The sequence below is a fragment of the Lithohypha guttulata genome, assembly GCF_036872675.1.
Source record: "Lithohypha guttulata strain CCFEE 5908 chromosome Unknown scaffold_6, whole genome shotgun sequence".
NCBI lineage: Eukaryota > Fungi > Ascomycota > Eurotiomycetes > Chaetothyriales > Trichomeriaceae > Lithohypha > Lithohypha guttulata.
Genome location: NW_027042755.1, coordinates 165,850 through 189,336, shown reverse-complemented (window position 1 = coordinate 189,336; position 23,487 = coordinate 165,850). Strand labels below are relative to the sequence as shown.

Sequence of the window (23,487 nt, the reverse complement as noted above, 5' to 3'; positions counted from 1 at the left end):
ATTATTTTGTTTTAGTGTTCCTTAGCTGCGGCGATCCTGGAAGTCTTGCGCAAGCGCTGTGAACGCTTCTTCAGTTGCATGGGAAACTTCTCATTGCTTCAGAAGGATAGGATTCGTTAGCCGACCTGGAGCTCAATACTCGAGACGATGCTCGAAGCAACGTCAACGTCACGAAATCGTCCTACGCACACATGATATACAGTGTTGACGTTTATGATCTTGTCACAAGCTGTGACTAAGTCAGACGACGCTTGGAGACTTGCTACACGACAAGACCAAGAGTTCCACGATCATCTGAGAGTATCTCACAACTGGCTATCCGCAGTGTGCTCGGATCACCACGTCAGGATGGTGTACTGCACACCTATCAGATGTGTAGTAGCGGCGGATGATGTGCATACCACTTGTACAATACCAATGTCTCCAATCAGACTAGAGGTCGCAGCCAGCAGCATGACCACGGCTCAACCCGTTTTTACGTATGGCTGACATAGCATGATCTCGAGGGAGATGTCCGAGCTTTTCTGATTCCTGACCACAGCACAGAACTCGGACAAGCCCTGCAGTTTCACCTTCGATAATCCATATGTGCCTGGAAATATGGTCGTGGATTGCAGTGTAATGTATTGCAGATGGCCTGCTGTGCAGCGTCCACACGCAATAGTACTTGCAGTAACAGATCTTACTTGGGAGCCCACTTCCTGCTATCCTCGAAAATCTTTATGCAGTCCTTCAGTAACAAAGATGCAGAAGCCTGCATAACTGCATAGGTGTAGACCCCACTGGACGTGCGTCAATAATGTGACGCTTTGCTAATGCAGCAGGTCAGAAGCGTCGTGGACCTTGTCTTGCATGAACCAGTGGTAAGCGATTGCGAAACAGCATGTTACACATCTAAAAAGATAGTCATCGGTAGATCATTGGTAGTGCCTTTAATCTTTCTTTCCAGCAGTTTGATAGTCACTACCTTTGCTAAGCATCGTTCCTTGTAGGAGATACTTGCAACGCGAACTCCAGTAACGAACCAGATAAGGCTGACCATGGAGTGTCGAGGGTTCCGATGAACTACACGCTTCGACACTGTTCTGTCCTGGATATTACCACTTCTGCTTCACGAGACTCCGCGGGAGTGATGGTTTCAAGCTTCCCTTCAGACCCCATCACGTCTACACAAACGGTGAGAGCTCGTGCTGATTTCCAGTACGTATCACATGTTTTTGCAATACGAAGTATGCCTGCGAAATTCGAAGCGGGACAAACCTCTAGCGTTATTTCGGCCACGACCCCACGCTTTCCACCCCAGTCTTGCTCGAAGTGATGTTCCCAGATTTCACGTTGCAGCCAGGTTTCGGCTACGAGTTTTGTCGCACATGACCGCAGAACAGGCCATATGCTTGAAGTCACTCACCGCTCGTATGAGTCGCTGGCTGATTCGAACGTATACTTGGCGAATTCGAGAAAATCCAGCCTTGGCGTATGCTTCAGATCTAGCTCCTAGACGAAATTGTTGATTCAAACTTTGTTCGTGCTATCCACTCCCTCAGTGGTGCGGTTTTAGATCGTCCAGAACACCAATTGGCAATGCATGTCCAATTTTCCATAGATAACAATCTGTCTGTGTGTACAAGTACTTAAAAATGGTCCAGAACTGTGTTGTGTGCTAGGTAATGTCTTGTAATAAATGATCAACATTGACTGGACTGCTGCCAGCAACATTCTGGACCATAGATGGAGTTCTCGTGGTCGATCATCTGGTGTTTCGTCCCGTGCTCAAAATTCAACGAGGCTCGCAATCCTATTCCTGACAAGCACCATGTTCATCCTCTTGAAGAGTTTCGGGCCTGGTCCGAATTGAGGAAGCCCTTTGTAACTGCTGCATCAAGCCGTGGCATCGTCGTGGCCTGCTTGTTCGTCTTGTTAGTCGTCTTGCCAGTATTTTCTTGAGTGCAGAAATATTGTTATAAAATCCGTTGTATCTAAACGCTTTGCTGGTAATGTACAAGTCTTCGTATGTATTGAGGGGAGTCAAAATTGGTAGCTTTTTATACACAAATATGGGGTCGTATGTCATTTCGGTGTAATCGCAGAGCGGTAAACAGATCCAATGAGGGGAGGTGTGTTTGTTGTTCAAGTCGGGCACAGCTCATGGCTTCTGTGATGGCCCATTTGGAGGTTGGCTGGCGCCTTCTTTGGTTTCTGCTGCTTCTCGCTGCTTTCGTTTGTCGTCCAGAGCTTTATCGGCTTGCTGGAGAAGTTTCTCCGCAGGCCCAGGGGAATTAGTTGCGAGTGCTTGTTTTGCCTCTTCATCCGGGGCTTCTTCCCTCGAGAAAGCAGTAGTTATGCTCGAGAACCAACTTTTCGATTTTTCAGGAGCCGCACCATCCGCCTTGTCCTCTTGTACCATTTCGTATACTTCGGCAGGCAATATCTTCTTGCTCTTCGCCAACTCAGCAGTGCTTACACCCTTTTCCTTCGCGCGCAGTCTCAACACTTCTCTTTCCAGCTCGATCAGTGCCGCTCTGGCCGCTTTGTTCTCCTCCTCAAGGTCACTTAGCTGCTCCTGAACTCTATCACGTCTGTTTTGTTCTTTCCGACCACTTCTCCACGACTCGAATAGTAGCAGACTCACCGCGACTCCAAAAAGGAAGGTCTCGCTGATGAATGTCGCACCAGTCTCGATGGCCTTCGTTTCGCTCAGCGGCTTGATCTTCGGTTTGGGCGGGTGTTTCTCCTTCTCCTCTTGCACTTTCTCTCGACCGACTGCCTCTTCTTCAGCCTTCGTTTCAGCTTCCGTCTTCACAGTCGGAGTTTCTGCCTTCTTCCGCTCAGCCTCGCGTTTGGCGGCATCTCGGGCTGCTTGTCGTTCGTAGACCGCTGCATCTTGTAGGAGTCCGATACGCCAACGCATGTCTACCCTGTGGAGGGCCTGAGCGAAAGAGACACATGTCTCACGAAAGCCAGGATGTTCACGGGCTTGTCGCTTGATATAGTTCTAGAGGGTTGATTAGATCTTCCCCTTGAATATAAGATTTGAGTGTCGACTAACGGCAATGGGCTTTGAGAATGTTCGAACAGCAAGAGAGGTGAACTTCAGAGCTAGTGACATTGCTGCTCGAGACGGCACAGGTCGTGCTTAAATGCAGCAGATACAGCTAGCAAAGGAATGTAGCTCAACATTCTTCTCACCAGGCCAGGTATATACACAATGTCGCAAGATCTACCATCACAGGCATGGTACATTTCATCTGGCCTTACAATGCTCAAATTGAGCTGAAACCAGTACCAGCGCTGTGAAGATGCGAAGTGGTTGCCTGAAGCTGATGGCTTCCACTGTCTGCGGCCCGCAATGTGCCGACGCTAATAGTATCGGTTGTCATGTCAACCACGACCACGCATCTTCTCCAAATTGAGCAACAACGTTTTGGTCCTCGGAGCACGAGACCAGCCTTGCATCAGACTTCCCAGCTGTTTGGCTTTGCACCTCTGGTCTTGAATAAACGACAATATCAAGTGCTTCTGCTTAGATTCAGCATTCATATCCCGACGCAGTGGCAGCGCTCATGTCGACAACACTGCAATCCTAACTCTACCACAACACTATCAGCGTCGCTGACACTTTGGATCAAGACCGCGCACTCCCCATTCGAGCACAATCTCGAAAAGCCCACATGGAAGTTCAAGTGCTATCGCCCAGGTCCGCCAACGTCCCAGTCAGGCCCAGGCCAGCAATGCAAAAATCGACCAAAGACCCTCAACCCAAACCTCAAGAAAAGCCTTCAAACCCAGATCGTATAGACGATAAATGGCGTCCACCTGTAACGGTGACAGAGCCTGGTGATTCGGCACAGACTTATGTTGTTGGAAAGAAGCTGGGCAAAGGAGGGTTCGCAGTATGTTTCGAAGGTCGCACTCAAAGTACAGGCGAGGTGTTTGCCCTGAAAGTAGTTAAGGCCAAGGTTGAGCAAAAAAAGATGATGGAGAAATTTCGCACAGAGATGCAAATACACGCAAAAATGGTGCATCCCAACATAGTCGAATTTTACCGGGCATTCTCCTTAGAAGGACATACTTATGTTGTGCTGGAATTGTGTGATAATGGCAGTTTGACAGATATGGTCAAGGCGAGATCGTGCTTGAGCTTACCGGAAGTCAGGCGCTTCACCATCCAGATATGTGGCGGTGTCAAATATATGCATAAACGAAACGTCATCCACCGAGACTTGAAGATGGGCAACATCTTCCTGGATTCCAACATGAATATCAAGATTGGTGATTTTGGGTTGGCAGCTGTATTGGCGGACGACCAAGATCGGAGAACAACCCTCTGTGGTACACCCAACTATATTGCTCCTGAGATTTTGAGCAAGTCAGGAGTACGGGGGCATGACAGCAAGGTCGACGTCTGGGCCATTGGCATCATATGTTACGCCATGCTCATGGGCACGCCTCCCTTCCAGTCGAAAACACAACAAGAAATATACTCAAAGCTGAAAAATCTAGATTACGAGTGGAAGCTCGACAGCAAGAACTTCATTCCAGACGAGGCGAAAGAGTTTGTCGCCGCCTGCCTAAATCTGGTTGCTACCGACAGACCAGAGATGGATGACTTGGTGGAATACGGCTTCTTCAAGAATGGCACAATCGCCGACGTGCTGGAACGAGCAAATATGAGAGCTAAGCCGATATGGCTACTGGAGGCAGAACCTAGAGGAGACAGGGTGAAGCCCGGATATGGCGCCGATCATGCTACTATCTGCAGTGAGAGTGGTGTTGGCAGATTATCTGACGGAAAGTGCAGACCACCAACAGGGCAAAAAGGTCTAATATCAGCGCTGGTCGAGATTGAAGCCGAGAACAGAAAAGGATGTGCTCCAGTCACTCCTTTGCCAGAAGGTGTCCTTTACCGCCAATTCACTGATCCCGAGCCTCAACGACCGGCCTTCCAAAAGGCAGCAGCAGCACGGCCTAGGAGCAAGAAACCTATTGAGGATGCGCGAGATATTATATCTAGTGTATCTAATCGACCACCTTTGGTTGGTGCAGATCGGCTGCAATCAGCTGCAAGACCTCTTCAGAGTTTCGCAGCTCAACAAAGACAGCAAGCAGCTCCAGCCCGTGCCACTGTCACCAAACCACCGATTGTGGACGAGTTGGTAGACATCAAGGCAGCGAAGCCAACAGCAGATACCAAAGGCTTTCTGCGAGCACGCCCTATCCGAGCAGCTAGCACGCGCTCGATGCAAGCAAGCAAAGATGAACCAGTGGCTACAAGATCAAGCACTCGTCTGCACCAGCTTAACGAGCTGTCCCATCAGCTGCAGATGGACGCCGAACATATGAACAAAGCACGAGAACCAGCTCCAAATATGGAGACTGGCACAATGAGATCCCGTGGCTTGCCTCGCCCGAGAAGCGTAGCTCAGGAGAGAAGGCCAGAGAGACCTGCTTCAGTCATGTCAACAAGCTCAACAGAGGATCAACCTCGAAAGGCAGTACGAAAACCGACAACTAACGTGGACATGAAAGTAAAGACCATGACAACTGTGTCTCTCGCTGAAGTAGAAAACGAATTTGCAAAAGGCATGATCCTCGACGATCCACCAGCCTTACCACCAAGGACAATCTTCAAACCACGTCTGATTGAGGACAAGGACAGACATACTCGAGTACACGGCACTTCGCATACTCACGTAATGCGTTCTCTTCGTGATCTGCATACATCCCTGAGCACTCCCAAGGATTCTTCAGCTAGCCACACACCATTCCAGACATCACAACCATATCCTCGTGTGGAGAAATGGGTTGATTACGCCACAAAGCACGGCATAGCATATCTGCTCACGGATGGCTCGTTGGGAATGGTCCTGAAGTCCAAAGAAGAGGACAACAAGGCTTCAGGATGCGTAGTCGTCCGTCACGCAAAGCGACATGCCGAGCTGAGAACAAGAGGCAAAGAGTACCAATATGTACCTCAGAGCCCTAATGCCTCCGACGTCGAGTTCTATGAACAGATCGACATGACGGAGCCAATGCGTCGGCTCGACGTACCTGCATCAAAATTCCATCTCGACATCGAACGACACGGATCTCAATCAGCGGCAGCGAACGCCCTTCTAGCAAGCTCGAAAGGAGCAGAATCCCAACGTCTCAAAGAAGTTGGGCTCTTGGACAAGTTCGGCAAATACATGCACAAACAGATGAGCAGTATCTCAGCCTCTTCGGACACAACTTCAATATCTCAATCAGACGACCAGGCCGTCGGGCACCTGATCCACTTCTACCAACGTCTGGGCAATGTTGGTGCGTGGCGTTTCGCTGATGGCGGCATTCAATTCAACTTCCCAGATCACACAAAGATCGTCATCTACCAATCGTACACCAAGCTCAACGAACCTGCCGAAGTCATGGTAGATCTCATACACCTCGAGCCACGAGACGCCAGGGATCTAGCAGAGTTTGGGCAGATTACACACGAAGCATTGGAACGGCGCGACCTGAAGACCTTCCGCCTCAGTGATATTCAAAGACTCAATGGATTCAGGAGAAGTGAGATCGAAATCCTGCGAACAAATGAGGTTGCTGAGAAGCTGGATTGGATCAAGGCGGTAATAGGGATTTGGATCAAGGAGGGGGCATTAGGCTGGATGGGAGCGGAGAGATTAGGTTGGAGTGGGTTGCAAGAGAAGAGGGAGGACAGGGAGACTTCGAGTAGTGCTGGAAAGAAGGCGAAGTTGCAGTGGGTTACGGTCGGGCGACCGAATGGTGATAGTAGCGAGTGAAGTATGACGATGAACTGGTGGCTCAAAAAGACGAAGCTGTTGGCCTCTGCAGGTTCGCCATAAAAGGAGTACATTGGATGCATGGGAGGTATGGCAGCATTGAACAGCGTTTCTGGTTAATGCAAAGATTGTAAGCATACATAAATGAGAGCGTGTTGGACATTGATCAAGAACCACGAGTGAATCAGACGAGATTGTGTGAGGCAGAGCAAGCGTCAATCTTCATCAGCTTGTTATTTCGTGCATACGTCGAGCAATTGGTCGGCTTCTTCAGACGTATATTCCTGCCTGGCAGTAGGAGAGTAGACCACGTCCTGGTTTTGTGGAATGCCTTGGGTTCTCCTGGGCCTGGCTCCATGAGTCTGAATGTCGGAGAGTTCAGTGTGCCTTGCATATCGAGATTGGATGTATGTGCGAAGCCGTCTCTTCCCGGGCAGTGAGATCGTGCTGGCAACAGCTTCTCTTCGTACTACATAAGCTGGCGCCTGTGGTCCAAGAGTGATCCAGCTAGCTTACCTAAATAGCGTGCCTCTACTGCAGGTGCTTGCGGGCGTGCACGGACATAACTCTCAAAAGCGTTAGCTTGAACCCGTTTGGGAGGTAGGACGATGCACAAGCACCTTGCTAGAGTATTCTGAAGGACTAAGCTCCAAGGACTCCAAAGTTCGACGAGTAATTCTCGAAGGGTTAGTCAGAAGGATTAGGATTAGTGCTCGTTAATGCAGGTACAGCATGTGGTGATTTACAGCAGTGTCTCGCGAGCCAAGCCCAGAAAGTGCTCTAGATGTCGATCGAGAAGCTCGAAGAGTACAGGAAGTCATCTTTGGCTCCATGCACCACGTTGTATCCCCAGAAGTCGAATATCCTGATCACGAATTTTAATTCACCACGGGAAAGTGTGACCCTGCCAGAGGTTCGAGCAGAGCCGTGCTTCGGTATCTGCAGTGAGCGACGAAGAGTGCAGCCGAGGTCGGTAGATGTCTTGGTTCCAGCAATCATTTCACTCACAAAGGTAGGACTATCTTTGCACTAAGATGAGCATCCTGGTAGGTTGTTAATGTGATCGAGGAATGCCGCAGGGAAGGATATCGACGATTATTCGTCAGGGTCTGTGAGAGGATTGGACTCGAGACACGGGCGAGAACTTACTTGTTTGCTGGGGTGGTCAGTTGACGTACGAAGTACTACTCGACGTCTAGGCGAGAGTGGTAAAGACAGGGTTCGATGGATCTCGCTTGGTCGAAGTTGCTGCATGTGGTACAGGTGGCGTGTATCGAACTTATACGGCAGACAGGTGGATACAACTACCGCTCTGTAAGCAGTTTGTAGCTAACCATTAGAGTTCTCCGGGATAGTGTTTACTGTCAATCGCAGGTGGGACGCGCTGGTACCTGACCAGATGTGCGCACTGAAGATAAGCGACAGATCCCATCTGCTCAGCATTGGCAGTCGAATAAAGTTTTGTGGACAAAGCATTAATACGAGAAGAGGCTGGGGGTATCTTATCAGTAGGGATCAATTAACTGCTCGCGGAAGGCATAGCAGGGCTATCATCGAATAAGCAAGAACGACGGAAAAGCAAAGCTGATACGTGATTGGCTGGTATCTCGTACCAAAGATACCGACGAGGCAGGTAGGAGATTCGAGGCGAGCCAGGCACTTGCATGCCTCTATTGCTCAGCTAGAGCAGGCTGTATTCACCTGGCCTCTCGGACTTACTGTGTACAGCGAAGACCCTCGAATGTAAACCCGTACTCTATACTCGCGTACGTAATGAGTTATCGGTAAGATGGGTCACTCCTGTACAATGCGGGGTGACTCGATTGCATTAGATCAATGCTGCCAAGAGCGGGAAGCTAAACTGAATCCTTCGCGGATTACTTTTGACCAACAGGAAACTTATCCTCGAACCACTTCACTCAACTTTTTCGTGCTAATCTACAGTACATAACTTTATTGAGGCGAAGCACGACCAATTGTGTTCTGAGGCACAACTATTGTAGCAACTGAGGAAAAGATCAAGGCCATACAGACAGGGTAGAGCTTCTGATGCATGACACAGGAGTATATCGATTATTGGCTCCTTGCAAACCCCAATCGCTACAGTGGACCAGTGAAGGAGAAGAGTAGGTAGCTCTTCACTCAATCGTCGGCATATGCAACGACAAGTGTGGCAGTAATCGCCTGGTCATATCGTGGAGGGTAGTCACTCGTTCCGGTATACATGATGTGGTCCGAATCTGTAGAGACGATAGTGCTGTGAGTGAAGCACGAATGATAGTCCATCACACTACCCAACGAGACAGCTTGCATCGAACCATGCCTGAATATGGAAGGTGCAAGTTCACGATACCCTCTACGATACTTCTAGCGGTCGATATAGTGTAGTTTCATGGTATTTCTTTTTCACAGCTTTTATCTCCTGGTTTCTCAATCAGCACATGTTGCAGACAGCTACCCCGAAGTACGCTGCAGGGAATTTTCGACCAGCATCGAGCTCTGTCAGATTATTCACTCACCAAACCTGCATGCAGACGTTTTTTGCTAGGAACGCGGGCATAGGTATAGCTGTGCGAAATCAATCTGTTCCTAGCTGGCTCTGAACTCGGAATATGTTGGGCAGAGCTGTTCTGCCCCATTGGCTCTGGGTACAAGCAACTTCTTGAGCTGCTTGACCAATGTGCTGTCTTGACACATTGCCAGTCGCAGCACAAAGCAATTGAAGGAGCATATCGTTCATTAGCTTTGTGTATAGAAAGTTTGCATCGGCAAAGGGCCACTTCTGGTTTCAACAATTTGTCCACATCTTTTGCAACACATTCAACTCGTAAATCCATATCTTCTTTTATTCTAAGTCTTGATAGGTAGGTATCGTCGTTGGGTAAAGATAAAATGCCGTAGGTGCAGACAGAAAGTCATACAGACTCAATCTGACTTGACGGCTGGAACTCCCACAAAGCCATGTCCACCGATTGTGACTGGCTGAAATGGCACTATCTCAAGCTCACTCTATCAAAATAGTCTTCGGCAAGGTGTGGCCCGTCCTCAATATCTTTGAACAGATCGTATCTCAATCATGTGCTCGGTGGTCCCAACAGTCGCAGCTAGGCTGCTGCAATCTCGACATGCACGTAGAGGTGTCTCTAGATTGTGGTTGCTGGATGTCAGCGCTCGACTGTCGGGGTATATCGTGCTGTAGCAGAGCAGCAGTCCTTTGTCGTGGACGATGCACGAGCCAGCAAGAGTCGTCTCAGATTCAATTGTCTGATTCTCATGCATTCCGCGAGCCACCGTTATCTAATACCAGGACGGAACTTAGTGGGACGGGAAGCAACAAGGGTTGCGACTGAGTTGTTGTAAATTCTCGACTCTTGTGTAGTCTTGTATGTACCAGGTTCACAGCTCATAATATCGTGCATTTCGAGCCTCTCTTATGCTTCGAGTGCCGTCCAGGTTCCGGATCATGGTGATTCCTCGAACTGTACGGTTGTTGGGGCTTGCGATCAGACGCTGTCACAGGACTCTGCCTCTGTTTACGTAGCGCACGGACAACGTCGAAGAAAGCTCTTTCAACATTCACACAATTTTTAGCTGAAGCTTCGACAAATTCGCAGCCTAACTCTTTTGCCAATGCTTGACCTTCTTGAGACGATACCTCTCTCGCGTGATGCTTGTCACTCTTGTTTCCAACCAGCATAACAGGCACAGGTCCTGTATATACTGGACCATTTTGCATTTGGGCTTGCAGGTAAGACCCACCAATGGGTGAAGCTGGATGGTGCGACTCTTTTACTCGCTGTACTTGATTGAAGAACTTTCTTATGCGATCGTACGAATTCCGAGATGTGATACTGTATACCAGAACGAAGCCTTCACCATCTCTTATCCATTGGTCTCTCAGGGCTGTATATTCCTCCTGTCCGGCAGTGTCAAGAACTTCTAGCATACAGGCCTGTGCATCAATAACGACTTGTTTGCGGTAAGAATCTTCGATGGTAGGATCGTACGTTTCAACGAAGTGATTCAGGCAGAGCTGCACAAGATGTTCAGTTTCAGCTTGATGGGTCGATTTTTCAGACTCACCTGTATAGTTAGTGCCGTTTTGCCTACACCTCCATCTCCCAACACCACCAATCGATACAACGTCATTTTTCCCGCCATCCTTGCTATGGAAAGCCGTTGGCTTTCACAGGCTCGAGTGGGGGACAAAGTTTGATGTTCTTTCGATGATTTTTCTGGTCCCTAAGAGGAGGTCACAGTCCTATGCTTATTTGTAGCTTTGGAGAGATGTAGCGTTCTGTTTTGATAAACGACGAAAAGCAGTTTGGCGAGCATGTAAATTGACTGGGCCTTCACGTTGTTTAAACTGAGGCGGTCCAGACACAGGTGGAGTACCAGCAGTAAGAAACTGGCTTGACGATTTGGAAGACTAACCGTGCTCAAGCTAGTTGGCCTATACGCACACAACGGACGTAGAGGCAAGTATATTGCCAGCTTCCACCATGGATGAAAGTGAGTGGAAGGTGCGCTCGTGTCCAGACCAGAGTCAAGAATTCAGGTGAAGATTTGGAGGCAGGTGCAGCTTAGGACGCAAATTGAACACCGGACCTGCTAATGCACACTATGGCTCGGGTTAATTCCTGTCTCCGGTTATCGTCTTTGTACTGTGCTCCCTCTTTGCATTTGAAGTTGCTTGCAACCTGGCCTCGTCCAGGTGTATGGAATTCGTGAGGAGAAGGCTCGTTGTGAAGGTAAAGACGCGGGAATTGTGTCGATCACGGAATTTCTGCGGGGCCAGAGTTTCTTCGACTCCGACGTTTGACAACCGACGAAAGCTTTAAGCGCGGTAACAGTAGGTTTAGGCGTGTGTTCAAGGTAACGACTGAAAGACGAGTTGAGACCTGTCAAAGAAGTAGAAGTTGATGTTATGTGATATAGAATAATGTGGCCTGGTTGAATGCAGCTTGCCAGTCCTGGTTGGAGGAGACCAAGACACAGTTTATGCTGTACGTGGTTCACCAGAATGTCTGGATTTGCTGGGTACTGGGAGTCTCGGTGCTTCTACCTGTCCCGGTACTCTGTCTCATCGTCTACGTTCGCTTCGAGATACCTATGGCCACAGCAGTCCACATACTTCAGTGATTTTTCTTCCATTATACACACACTCGCCCAGGAAATGGCAAGGATAGCCTGGCGTATGCTTGTGGATCGAATTGGTGTAACTCCACAGCCGCGGTCTATCAGACCAGGAATCAAGTCAGGCCGGTTCTATGAGTGGTTTCTTTTTAGCTCTCGCCGGGATGCAGCTGACGCAGTAGCTCAATTGTTTGATGTCCATCAACAGGCTCTCGATGGGAAGGCTATACCTCCCAGTGGAATCTGCAACCACGAATTCAACCAGTATGTCAGAAGCTCCGCATTATTCCCGACATTACAGGTACCATTACGGCGGCACCCTTTTGCTACAGTATACATAACACGCGCCGTCGGCACTGCGTCCGAAAGAATATCAGGTATAGGTGTTTGTACGTGCTATTAACAATTATTGTCGACTTACAGCTCGCAAGCAACAGTGCGATCCAGTTCAACATTGATACCGAATCACTTATCGCTTCCCAACCTCCCGAAACAGGACTACATCCTCGTTCAGACACTGCCGTAGCGACCCCGCAAGATGCTAGTTCATGACCCGGAAAGAAATAAGTTAAGACTCTACAAGGAACCACACATGTGGCGTGATCGACCACGACCGCAGAATTGCTTCTTCTGAGAGTAGCAACGACGAAACCCAATGAGCTGGACCAAACGATCAACGACTTCGAGCTTTATCAACAGTTTCATCTCTGACCCCGTGCAAGACCTCCAATGTCGGAGTGGGTGAATAATCTTTGAAGTGCATGCACTTGGGAGAATGCCATCCCCTGTTTTCTGAAGAGGCGCCGATGAGGTAAGGATTCTGCCTCCTCCTCAGTGCCAGGATATGGTGTTTGACCAGCCTATCCTTCTCTAACACGCAAGGTGTACATTCGGTGCTCCGCTCTTCTTCTCGGCTTTCTTCGCAGCCTTGTACCACTTCTGGTTTTCACTCTCGTATGTCGCCGTATTTCTTCGTGTTAATTTGCGACTCGGATCAACCTCTCCTTCAGCTTCGTTCCCATTCCCCCTCGTGACGAAACTGCCCATATTCGGGTATGACGAAGTAGCAGTTCTTGACTCCCTAGTGTCGTAAGTAAGGTCGGTTTTGCCATTAACCACTTTTGCGGATTCTGGATAATTTCCGTTGGTGTTTTTGAGTGACAAGTTGGCAAAGTCAGCTGAGGTTGAGGCCGAAGTTGGCGTCGCTGTGCCGTTCGTGTCGGAGCCAGCGTCCAACCCGTTCTTAGCCTGTATGGCTTTGAGAGCTACACGACGACCATTGTCAATGTCCGCGTCGTCCTCCGTCCATTCACCATAAACCTCCTCAGGACCGTGTGGTACAATGAGCTTCATGCCCATTTGACGAGAGCGAGCTTGAGAGTACCCCTGTCGGTAGATTTGGGGAATCGTGGTCTCCTTGAAAACTTTGCCATTCGGAATGCCAGAAGCATTGAAAAGGATGCGTCTGAACCAACGCCAGATCCGTGGGTAACCAGTCTGTATGGAGCGAATATTGCACAGGAATATGGTATGATAAGCGGTATCGAAGCGGGCGATCGTTGTGTATAGTCTTATATCAGCTTCTGTGAGGTGGTCTCCAAACAAAAAAGGACCACCATGGCAGCTTTCTGGGCTGGCGAGATGTGCCTCTACGCGGTCAAGCGAGGCAAACAATGGGTAGACGTTAGCGTCGTAGGCTTCCTGGGATGTAGCGAAACCACACTTGTAGACGCCATTGTTGATCGTATGGTACACCCATTCGTTCATAGCATCGATCTCGGCTCTAAGATGCTCAGGATAGAAACTCTTTCCTTGCTTGTTTGTCTCACGAAACTTCGGCTCAACCAAATCGCTGGAAAAGATCAGCTCCGTATAGCAATTTCAGTGGACACCCTAGGTCAAGTATACTTACTCGAACTCTGTGAAGAGCATGCGAATAATCTCACTCGACTCATTGTTGACAATCGTTTCGGCCTTTTTATCCCAAAGAGTGGGAACGGTGTATCTCCCAGCGTAATCAGGATCAGCCTTCAGGTAGAGCTGTTTGAGACCAACAAATCCATACAGAGGATCTCTATCTGATGAGCCGTTACGTCCAGTGAAGAGCCAGCCGTTCTCGGTTAGTTCGAAGTCGGTATATATTACCTGGATAATATCCTCGAGGCCCTTGAGTGCCCTAACAAGAATGGTTCGATGGGCCTAAAAGAGCAGGAATAGTTAGTTCCAAGTGTTGCTGTCTCTGCAGCTACTGCAACGAAGCCGAGAGTGTATTCGAACATACCCATGGGCAACCTAGGTTCACATAAAGTGCATATCGCCCTTTTTCTGCTGGAAACTTGGCATTCTGATCTCGTGAAATCCAGTCACGGAATTGACTGTCTTTCCTTCGAAAATGACCGTCCTTGTCAGCGTGTTCATGGGTTGGCCTCTGCGAACTCTTCACTCAATTAGCAGACTTTAGATGGGTAGATGCACGGGCTCGTACAGGATCTCCCATTTCGTGTCACTGTGTGTCAGAGCAACCTCCTGATCACGAGGTTCCTGAAAATACGAACTTGGAGGTACAGGTAGTAGTGGACGGAGCTCTAGTACAGAAATGAAAGCTGCTTTATAAAACCACGGTACAACGAGAGTCCAGAATACGTTGGACGTGCTGGGGATGGTAAAAGAACGAGGCCAGATTCACCGTGTGAAGCGAGATGTCGTCTATATCGAGCTCCTCGTGTCAGGTCAGGTTCCGTGCTTACGCAAATATGGATGAGGCTGGGGCGTAAGCAGTTGTCAATCAGACTGGACCCCGAGCTTGATGTGAAGGAAATGGCATTGGTGGGTTTCTCCAGAAGTCCGTTTTAGCCTCCGTTTTCGTGGGGCCGACAAGTCCACCAATGGATGGGGGTCTTTAAACGTGCTCGAAAGCAGCATATCAAATCTCCTACACAGCATTGTTGCTTGTTGTCTTTGATTAATACCACGAAGCAAGGAGTTAATCTACTGTATATTATACGATCGGTGCACAAAGCTAAATACCAAAGCTGCTTGATCAATCAATAATGTAAAACCATCGGTCTTTATCACTGTAAACCTCTCTTTGTGGTAGTTGTTGTAGAGTCCCTGTGCAATCCCGATGCAGCGAACATTGGATTCTACGCTATACGCTGTCCAAAGCGTTGAGCTGTGTGGCTGGTGGAGATCGAAAGACGTTGAGGTTTTACCTACCAGCAGAAGTGAAAGAGTAGCAATGAGGACACAATCTGGAACACTCTTACCTCACAATACTCGCGTCTTCGTGGTATATGCCTTCCCTTGCCTGCTGCTCCAGATCTTTATCGTGACTGTCCGTGTGTCCCTGGAGCTGTCCTGTTATGCCGCCTGTCTCGTGGTATAGACCCTCTTCAGGCATTGTACAACCAAGACGTCTTGCAACTTCCTCGAAGCCACCCTCATTCTCATTCACCCAGATATCGACCCAGCCACCACGCCTGGCGTCATCCACCTTTTCCTTGTCCCAGGTCTCTTCCTGCGGCCGCTCAACGTATATCGTCTGATATCCACATTTGTGTTTCGCTGCATGTAGATCGCCCAGGTGTGCCGCGACCATCGCACATTCGTTTGTTTGTACACCTAGTTGTTGGGCTGCGCCGTTGTAGACGTCCGCGTGCGGTTTATATGCTCCGAAGTTTTCGGCTGACAGTATGTGTTTGAAGGGCAAAGAGCCATGCGTCCTCAAATCAGTCAGCAGAGTGGTGTTCCCGTTGCTCAGTGTGGCTGTCTCGAACTTCTGGTTCAACATTTGCAGGCCCTTAGCAGAATCTGACCACGGGTCAAGAAAGTGCCATATCATGCTAATGCGTTGCAACTCCTCCTCATCCCAAAGACCCTCGAGCTGATACTCGCGTAACAGTTCGATGAGCGAAAGAAGGTGGTGTTGGTCGACGGACTTGAAGGGTCCGGTTGTAGGGTCATAAGAACGTGTAAATTCATAGTAGGATTTCCGCCATTGCCAGGCGAACTCCCCCCAGTCAATAGTGGGGGCAGTGGTGCGCACGAGAGAGGGAAGAGACGAGGACGAGGAACTCAGAGTGTCCTCTGCCGTTTTGGACAGGAAAGTTGTCACGGTTGAGCGCCAGTCAACGCATGTACCGAAGACATCGAAGAGAAGCGCCTTGGGTGGGTTGGTTTGAGTCATTGGAAGAAAGCCCCCCAAGTCCTGGAGGGTTGTGACAATACTAACTACGAGGGACAAGACTCAGTTAGATTGAATGCAGTAGTGCTGATGGGCAAGCAATCATGTGTATGCGCAAAGCCAAAGGATGTGACACAAGGTGAGGCGATACTCGAGTTCCCTCCGATATCGAACACGACCAGAATCGTTACGACAATGACAAAGGTTCACATTCAAAGCCTTCCACTTTTTGCGGGGAAGAAGAATAAAAGTGGAAGTGATGAAATACGTTAGCGCAAAGTGGTCCGGTTATCACACTCATTCCACTACTCATATGATGCACGAACATTGAAGCTGGCAACACGTGGGGAGTGTTGTGTCTATCGTTGTTGTCTACTGCAGGATCACTTGCAGCTCCAAAGTGCCCATGGCTGATGTGCAAAGAAAGTCATACTGGCGATTCGCTGTCTCATGCTCATGAACTTTATCAACCACATATCCGGTTCGACTGAGGAAGTGACGTGTATAGATTGGAAGGAAATGTACCATCAAAAGGTGAATGCGCGGTAAAGGAGGCGAGAGTGTGATGTGTGCGACAATGGCCTTGAGCTGTCAAGCTACTCGTAGGCTAGACATCCTGGTTCCTGAGACTCGGACTGTTCATCTTGTCACTAGAACGCTTAGCTGCCATTTAGAGTTTCATCTCTCTTTCGGACCGCGAAGCCGAAAATTGGAGATGAAAAAAAAAGATACTGTACTCGGTATTACTGTAAGTCTTTCGACATCGGGCCGACGAAGTTGAATCCTGATGTGACTGCAATATACATGTTTGTGATGCATGTACGCGAGAACCCAAAGTGGTCAGAGGAACCGTGCATGTTGCCGTGAGGGCGTTTATGAGAGGTGTTCGTGGGCCGGGTCACGACCTGGTCGTGAACAAAATGAGATGCTCCATTCTGCAGATTGTGGTCGGGCCACACCGACCCACAGGCTCAGGAAGCCATCACCCTTGCTCACTGACTACACTGACTGTTCAAATAGCAGTTTAGGCGCATTCCCCGCGCAGATACTTACTTTTATGCTGCGGTTGTGCTTGTCATTGTGATGAAGTTTTGGTGCTTCAGCACAAAGGGGGACGGCTTGAGCTCAATCTCAACGAAGTATATCGACACACTTCGCAAGGATGCAGACCAGGACATCGGTTCAAGCATTTGCAGTATGTGCTATTGATTGAATCCATCTCCATCCTATGCGACGGCCTTGCATCCTTGCAGTAATAAGGTTTAGCCTGTTTCAAAAAGTCCCCGTCTCATCGATTCCGCCGAATTGGGTCCATCGGGCTTGATGCTAGCTCCCAAGCTACTTCTCTCGAACAACGCCGTTCGTAACGACCTGCAGCTCTAGTTTTCGCCCGGTGGCTTTGCAGTTAGCACATGGCCACTAAACCTCAAATTCTCCGATCTTTCCAATCACCACACCCCTGAAGCTTTTGTGGCATGAAGGCTCATCACTTTCAATTTGACTGGAGTCTGTTTTGGTCATCTTGATTCTAGTCTGCTGATCGTGCAGTTATGCAGCTTCGGAGCCAGGCCTGTGGTTCTCTATCTGCGTGAAGGCTGATCTAACAGCACGCGCGTTTTGCGTTTCGTTCTCTCATTTTGCACTCAGAAGGCTTTCTTGCCTCGATATACGGATACAGACCCATCCATCCACTGATCTCGGTTGCTGCTGAATTTGTCGCTTGCCGGTCTAGGTTCAAATTTGCGTGAATCAAGGCTGACGTCCGGGTTCGATACAAAGGTTTGTCTCGCGTGGGAAACATCACCCGAACAGGCGCTGGTCCATGTTATACACAATTCTAGGACGTATGAGTTAGCAGAGGGAGCAACGGAAGGGGATCTTTGGGGCTAAGGTGCCTAACTAATTCGCATCAAGTCTCTAAAAGTGGAAGGCATGGTGGACAACAGGACTGGCTTGGGAACCGTTCGTCAAGCAGTTGAAAGATTCGAAGGGCGCAAGTCATGTATTGTAGACACGGCTATTGAGCAATTTTCCGACGGCTCTGACGCAGGTCAAGTCTTTATGGCTGCGGAAGGTACCTACGCGTTGCCTTCACCCACTGGCACACCATACCGGACACCCTCGAGCTCGCGATCTCGCCAAACATCCCGCACCTACGAAGATCTGTCTCCTGCCACGACTCCTCCACCACTACCGTCTCTTGAGCGAAATCGCAAGATTGGCAGTAACGAATCTCTGAACGACGCCCTTGACGATGAACTCCCTCTATCAGACCCACGCCGCTTCACTCCCACCTTACATGCATCTTTGGTATCCGAAATATTGTCGTTGCGTCGTGATGTCGAAACAAAGTCTTCCGACATCGATCGCTTGGAGCAGAGTCTGCACGACACCCAGGTCCAGAACCAGACGCTGAATAGCAATCTACTGGCTGCTACTCGAGAAAGTCGGCAGGTCAAGCGCCAGATGCAAATGTTGGAGGGAGGTACTCTGTCTGCTATCAACGAGATTGCGAGAGAAAGAGACGAGGCGGTTAAAGACTCGATAGAGTTCAGGAACAGGCTAGACCATATCCAGAAGAAGAGTAAGAGCCACGATGATGACATGGATCGAGTTCAACAGCAATGGCAGGACGACAAAGAAGCATGGCTCGTCGAGAAGCGCAATCTCGAGACCAAGATTCACATAGTAGAAGGCAGACTCAAAGTCGTGCTCAGTGAGGTAGCCAAGGTACAACTGATACATGCTTCAGACGATGTTAGCTCTCCTCGAAGATCACAAAGCCGAACAAGTATGCTTGGGAGTCCCAGGAAAAGGCCCGAATCAATTGCTCAGCGACGGCAAAGTCTTACATCGAATCAGAGCGATCAATATGGTGGGAGGACATCAGTATTGAGCTTTGTCAACAGTGATGCCGCAAACTTGGCTGACGAGCTTGGACTAGAAGGTATCGATGAGGATTACACAAGCCAACCTGACGACGATCGTCGGCTGTCACCCGAGCCAGTCCACGAAGTGCTTCCCAGACCATCCTCCCGAGTATCTCTAAAGGCGAGGAAAGTGCTTGGGCTGCCAATTGACCTCAGTGAGTTTGAGCAAGTCGGACGGGTCAATCCCAGCGACCATCTAGCAAGTCTAATTGAAGTGGATTCTCCCACGAGCAAAACTACGACCAAAATCGTGTATGTCGACTCAGGCATACAATATTCGAGACCTTCTTCACCCGTCCAGGTGCACACACGAAGAAGCTTAGACACTCCTGTGCCAAGGCATAGAGATTCCGTAGATACAGCAAGAGCGAGCAAGCGGCTGAGCGCCATAAGTCAAGTCAGCCAAGACAGTGCCCAGTACAGCGTCGACACCAGTGACAACGCGTGGGAAGATACTCTGCGAAATCAACCAATCATGGTCTCATCAGCTTGCCAGACTATTGAGAAACTACCCGATCTTCCATTGACACCAAAGCCAGATTTGTCCTTGACCACGATCGATGAGACAGTTGAGACGCGCGAGATCGCGATCCAGACTGATTCACCACTTCGAGTTTTTGCTCCTATACCCGCAGTGGTACACAAGCGCACGGATACCAACCAATCTTCTCTCTCGACCGAATTACACATACCCACCATCGCCATCATACCTCCGACGTCTCGGCCTGTCACTCCTGATGAGCATGCTGTCAAGCTACCACCTCGAACAAAAAGTGCCAGCTGTCAGGTTGAGACCCACATCTTGTGCGAGTACAACTCTAAGGGTATGCAGACTGAAGACATCCGTATCGACAAGCGCAGTATGATCCCTCCACACCCTCCAATGCCACCACCTCCAGTACCCGCGAACCTTCCTCCACCGTCTAGTTTCATCAAGGCTAGAGGGCCAGCTTTTTCGAGGCGAAACATTCCCAATGTTCCAAACTCGTCTATGCGACGTAGCACTCCGACTCAAAATCTTTCACTTATCAACGATGATGGACCCCTCAGTGATATGAAGCTGGAAATTGGCCGCCCGATAAGGTCGAGTAGCATGTTCGCCGGATTTGAGGAAGCAGATGAATTCAATGACTTTGAGGACGATGTTTTCCATGATGACGACTTTTTTAACAAGCCGATATCCAAGTTCATCCTCTCCAGAGGCAAGATCATGGCTGCGGCGAAGGACCTGGAGGATATTGAGGAGAGCGAGGCTGCTGTTGCGGCAGGCAAGAGATTTGCGTTAGAACAGATCCGTCGCTCCGAAGAAAACGAACGTGACTTCGAAGTCGATGGCGACTCACAGATCAGACCGTTTCCAAGAGGATCGAGCAAGCAGGTCAAGCGCGTCCCATCTTCTAGGACGACGAGTATGAGGCGTACAGCGCTTATCTCGAGTGGTACGGCAGCTCATGCTCACCAAACCAGGAGCTCTTTGTCCTCGATGGGCTCGGGTGATAGCGCCAGGCCTCCAATGCCTATACCGGTTCGCTATAGTTCTGCGAGAGTTGGGAAATCCATAAGCGACGGTGGTCGGAGTTCTAGAGGTAGTAGCAACAACTCACCGACTCGACCCATCAGAAAAGTCCACAAAACATCACTGAGAAAGACCAAATCAGGACCCGCTCTCTCACCAGCTGCTCAAGCAGCAAGACGAGCCAAAAGTCGATCCCCACCTCTCGAGAGCAGGGTGTCTATCGTGCCAGATATGCCAAATTTCAGAATGCCTCAGCAGCCGCACGAAACTCCCAGCATTTCGGTCGATTTAGCCACCGCGTTCGGAGCAGGTGCACCCATTCCATCGATAGCTCAGGGTCCCCCACGATCGACCGACCAGGTAAGAGAGCATTCAGACACATTCACTGCGCCACAGACGTCGGTGGTAGATGCAATAGCTCAGACTATGGTTGGGGAATGGATGTACAAATATGTCAGAAGAAGGAAATCTTTTGGTAAACCAGAAAAAGATTGGGACTTTGGCAAGAGCATCGAGGAGATGTCAAATAGTGCTAGCTCTGGTGTTAGACACAAGCGCTGGGTCTGGTTAGCACCGTACGAGCGGTCGGTATTGTGGTCAAGTAAACAACCAACAGACAATACAGCGCTCCTGGGTAAGAGTGGTCGGAAATGTAAGCTACCTCATATTATGACACAGTCTTTTACTGACAGTTCTTACAGTGACGATCAAGTCTGTTTTCGATGTCAAGGACGACAACGCTATGCCCAAAGGCAGTATCACAGGACCACACTTCAATCGATCAATACTGATCCTGACACCTCAAAGAGCCTTGAAGTTCACAGCCACAACTCAAGAGCGACACTATATATGGCTAACGGCATTGTCGTTCTTGTCGCATTCACCAATCAGCATGAACGACCTTGCACCGTTGCCTCCCATGCCACCAGAAGAACATCTAGACGAAAATACAAGCCCTGCACCATCCCTTGGTGGATCTCTGCGCAGACGACCAATTCGTGATTCCATTAGAATAGCTAAAGGCTCGACCGCAAGACCCCAGTTCAGGTCGTATACGACTGATGGTGTAACCACATTGTCAGAATACGAGCGACCTCCAACGCAGGGCCAGTACGATCCTATCAATGATGCTGCACTTCCACCAGTCATTCGAAGATATCACAATCGCAACCGCAGCAATACTGCTCCGAAGCCAACAGCAAGTGCGTTTCGTGCTCTTCTTTCCCGGGATTCAGGGGCTGCAGCGGCACCTTCAGTGGCAGTCGAGAAGACACCAAACGATCGAGGAGCGCAAACACCTAGCCTTGGTATGCCGAGCAGGCCAAGTTCTCGCAGAGGAAGCGAGGCTAGTGCTCTAGGTCGACCACCCCTGGGACCACCTTTCCAGACCCTTGACATGCCCGGTCAATTCTTCGACACCATGTCAAACTCTAGCCATGCAGCAAGCACGACTATGAGAGTTGATGCGTTCATGGACGATCACCAGCGAAATACTTTTGGCCAACGTGGAACCTTCGGTAGAGGCGCCATGCGAAATTTGAGACTAGCAAGACCATCGATGAGAAATCTCAAGGATCCCAGCACTTCGTCGTGGGCAGCTCACCAGTCTTCGTTCCGAGATAGTATGAGTCCAGTGGAGACACTGGCTAGTCCGACAGAAGTCAGATTCAGTGAGAGTACGAGAGCAAGCAGCGAAGCTGGCGGATACTTCAGAGGTATATAAGTATTTTCGAAGGATCGGACATCAAATTCGACCATGAGCATACCTAAAATGCGTCGCAGCTTATACCAACGGCCAGGATATCAAACCAGGTCTTCGGAGAAATCTTAGGGGAGTATATTTCTCAAAGAGAAGGATGTCCGATTTTGTGGTTCTTGTATCAGAGGATGCGTCTATGTACAGCTTAGGATCATGTTGGCATACTGGTGACCATTTTTCGTTATTTGTATTGCGTTCAGAGCGATTGATAGGAATGTTATTTCACGGTTGACGATACAATTGAAATGTAGAAACACGTAATTCTATGTCTATACTACTCACGTACGTAATTGTCGCATTATAGGACTCATACCAGGTTTTTAGCAAGGCTTTTCTTTGTGTCTGTTTCTCAGAAGTGACTGGTGTTCTGGACGGCTGGCATTGAATAAACGTTCAACCAATCGTGTTGAGGCCTGCTATGGATGACTGACATGCCGAGGTACGTTCATCTCTCCTTGGTTGTTGCTAAATCCCGATTGCTGGAAAAGCAAACCAACATATAAGATTCCGATATCTTTGCAGCCACTGCTGGGCGCAGTCACCCTCGAGACCTTGCGATCAACAGTAGTCCTCCACGAGCAGGGTATTCCTCAAAAACCTACACTTACTGGACTGCTTCTCTTCATCACCACATTCTCCGTCACAAACAGCAAAGAGCTCGCTCTCACCATCCCACCCTGCTCCCTCTAGCGGGTGTATATACCACTCCCTCGCACTTGCCTTCAACCTCTCCCTCTTCCACTAGTCTCGCACCCCACCCATCTCACCACCGCCACAATGTCCTCCTCCGACAAATCCTACACAAAATCCGAAGTCGCCAAACACAACAAAGACAAAGACATGCTCATCATCGTCGACGACTCTGTCTACGACGTCGGCGAGTTCGTCAACGAACACCCCGGCGGCGCGAAGATTTTGAAGCGTGTGGCGGGGAAGGATGCAAGCAAGCAGTTTTGGAAATATCACAATGAGAGTGTGTTGAAGAAGTATGCGCCGAAGTTGAGGGTTGGGAAGGTGAAGGAGGAGGCGAAGTTGTGAAGGAGAGGAGGGTCTTGTATTTGAGAAAGGAAGAGAAGGGGGGGGGGGGGGGGGGGGGGGGTAAATATTTAATAATTTGGGGAGGTTGGTTGCCGCCGGGATTGGTAACCAAAAGAGGTGGTTTTATTTGTTTTTTTTAAAACAAA

General features: G+C 49.3%; 7 protein-coding genes across 7 annotated transcripts; 3 read left to right on the top strand and 4 right to left on the bottom strand.

Annotated features, from left to right (window-relative positions):
• Nucleotides 1-2,143: 2,143 nt before the first annotated feature.
• On the bottom strand, nucleotides 2,144-3,106 carry MYO1_3 (class II myosin; the record flags this gene model as incomplete). The annotated part of the gene is made up of 2 exons (XM_064901815.1): nucleotides 2,144-2,992; nucleotides 3,047-3,106. 2 exons carry the CDS (start codon nucleotides 3,104-3,106, stop codon nucleotides 2,144-2,146), a joined length of 909 nt encoding a protein of 302 aa, XP_064751494.1.
• A 562-nt stretch (nucleotides 3,107-3,668) lies between these two features.
• On the top strand, nucleotides 3,669-6,779 carry CDC5 (Cell cycle serine/threonine-protein kinase cdc5/MSD2; the record flags this gene model as incomplete). Its single annotated transcript, XM_064901814.1, has 1 exon — nucleotides 3,669-6,779. One exon carries the CDS (start codon nucleotides 3,669-3,671, stop codon nucleotides 6,777-6,779), a length of 3,111 nt encoding a protein of 1,036 aa, XP_064751493.1.
• Nucleotides 6,780-10,182: 3,403 nt separating this feature from the next.
• ras2 lies at nucleotides 10,183-10,928 on the bottom strand (the record flags this gene model as incomplete). Its single annotated transcript, XM_064901813.1, has 2 exons — nucleotides 10,183-10,812; nucleotides 10,863-10,928. The coding sequence occupies 2 exons, from the start codon at nucleotides 10,926-10,928 to the stop codon at nucleotides 10,183-10,185; spliced, it is 696 nt and encodes a 231-aa protein (XP_064751492.1).
• A 1,857-nt stretch (nucleotides 10,929-12,785) lies between these two features.
• LTR64_007494 (uncharacterized protein) lies at nucleotides 12,786-14,412 on the bottom strand (the record flags this gene model as incomplete). Its single annotated transcript, XM_064901812.1, has 4 exons — nucleotides 12,786-13,767; nucleotides 13,828-14,114; nucleotides 14,197-14,352; nucleotides 14,401-14,412. The coding sequence occupies 4 exons, from the start codon at nucleotides 14,410-14,412 to the stop codon at nucleotides 12,786-12,788; spliced, it is 1,437 nt and encodes a 478-aa protein (XP_064751491.1).
• A 765-nt stretch (nucleotides 14,413-15,177) lies between these two features.
• On the bottom strand, nucleotides 15,178-16,101 carry LTR64_007493 (uncharacterized protein; the record flags this gene model as incomplete). The annotated part of the gene is made up of 1 exon (XM_064901811.1): nucleotides 15,178-16,101. One exon carries the CDS (start codon nucleotides 16,099-16,101, stop codon nucleotides 15,178-15,180), a length of 924 nt encoding a protein of 307 aa, XP_064751490.1.
• A 1,929-nt stretch (nucleotides 16,102-18,030) lies between these two features.
• On the top strand, nucleotides 18,031-22,267 carry LTR64_007492 (uncharacterized protein; the record flags this gene model as incomplete). The annotated part of the gene is made up of 2 exons (XM_064901810.1): nucleotides 18,031-21,196; nucleotides 21,246-22,267. The coding sequence occupies 2 exons, from the start codon at nucleotides 18,031-18,033 to the stop codon at nucleotides 22,265-22,267; spliced, it is 4,188 nt and encodes a 1,395-aa protein (XP_064751489.1).
• Nucleotides 22,268-23,080: 813 nt separating this feature from the next.
• Nucleotides 23,081-23,341, top strand: LTR64_007491 (uncharacterized protein; the record flags this gene model as incomplete). The annotated part of the gene is made up of 1 exon (XM_064901809.1): nucleotides 23,081-23,341. The coding sequence occupies one exon, from the start codon at nucleotides 23,081-23,083 to the stop codon at nucleotides 23,339-23,341; it is 261 nt and encodes an 86-aa protein (XP_064751488.1).
• Between the last annotated feature and the right edge of the window lie 146 nt (nucleotides 23,342-23,487).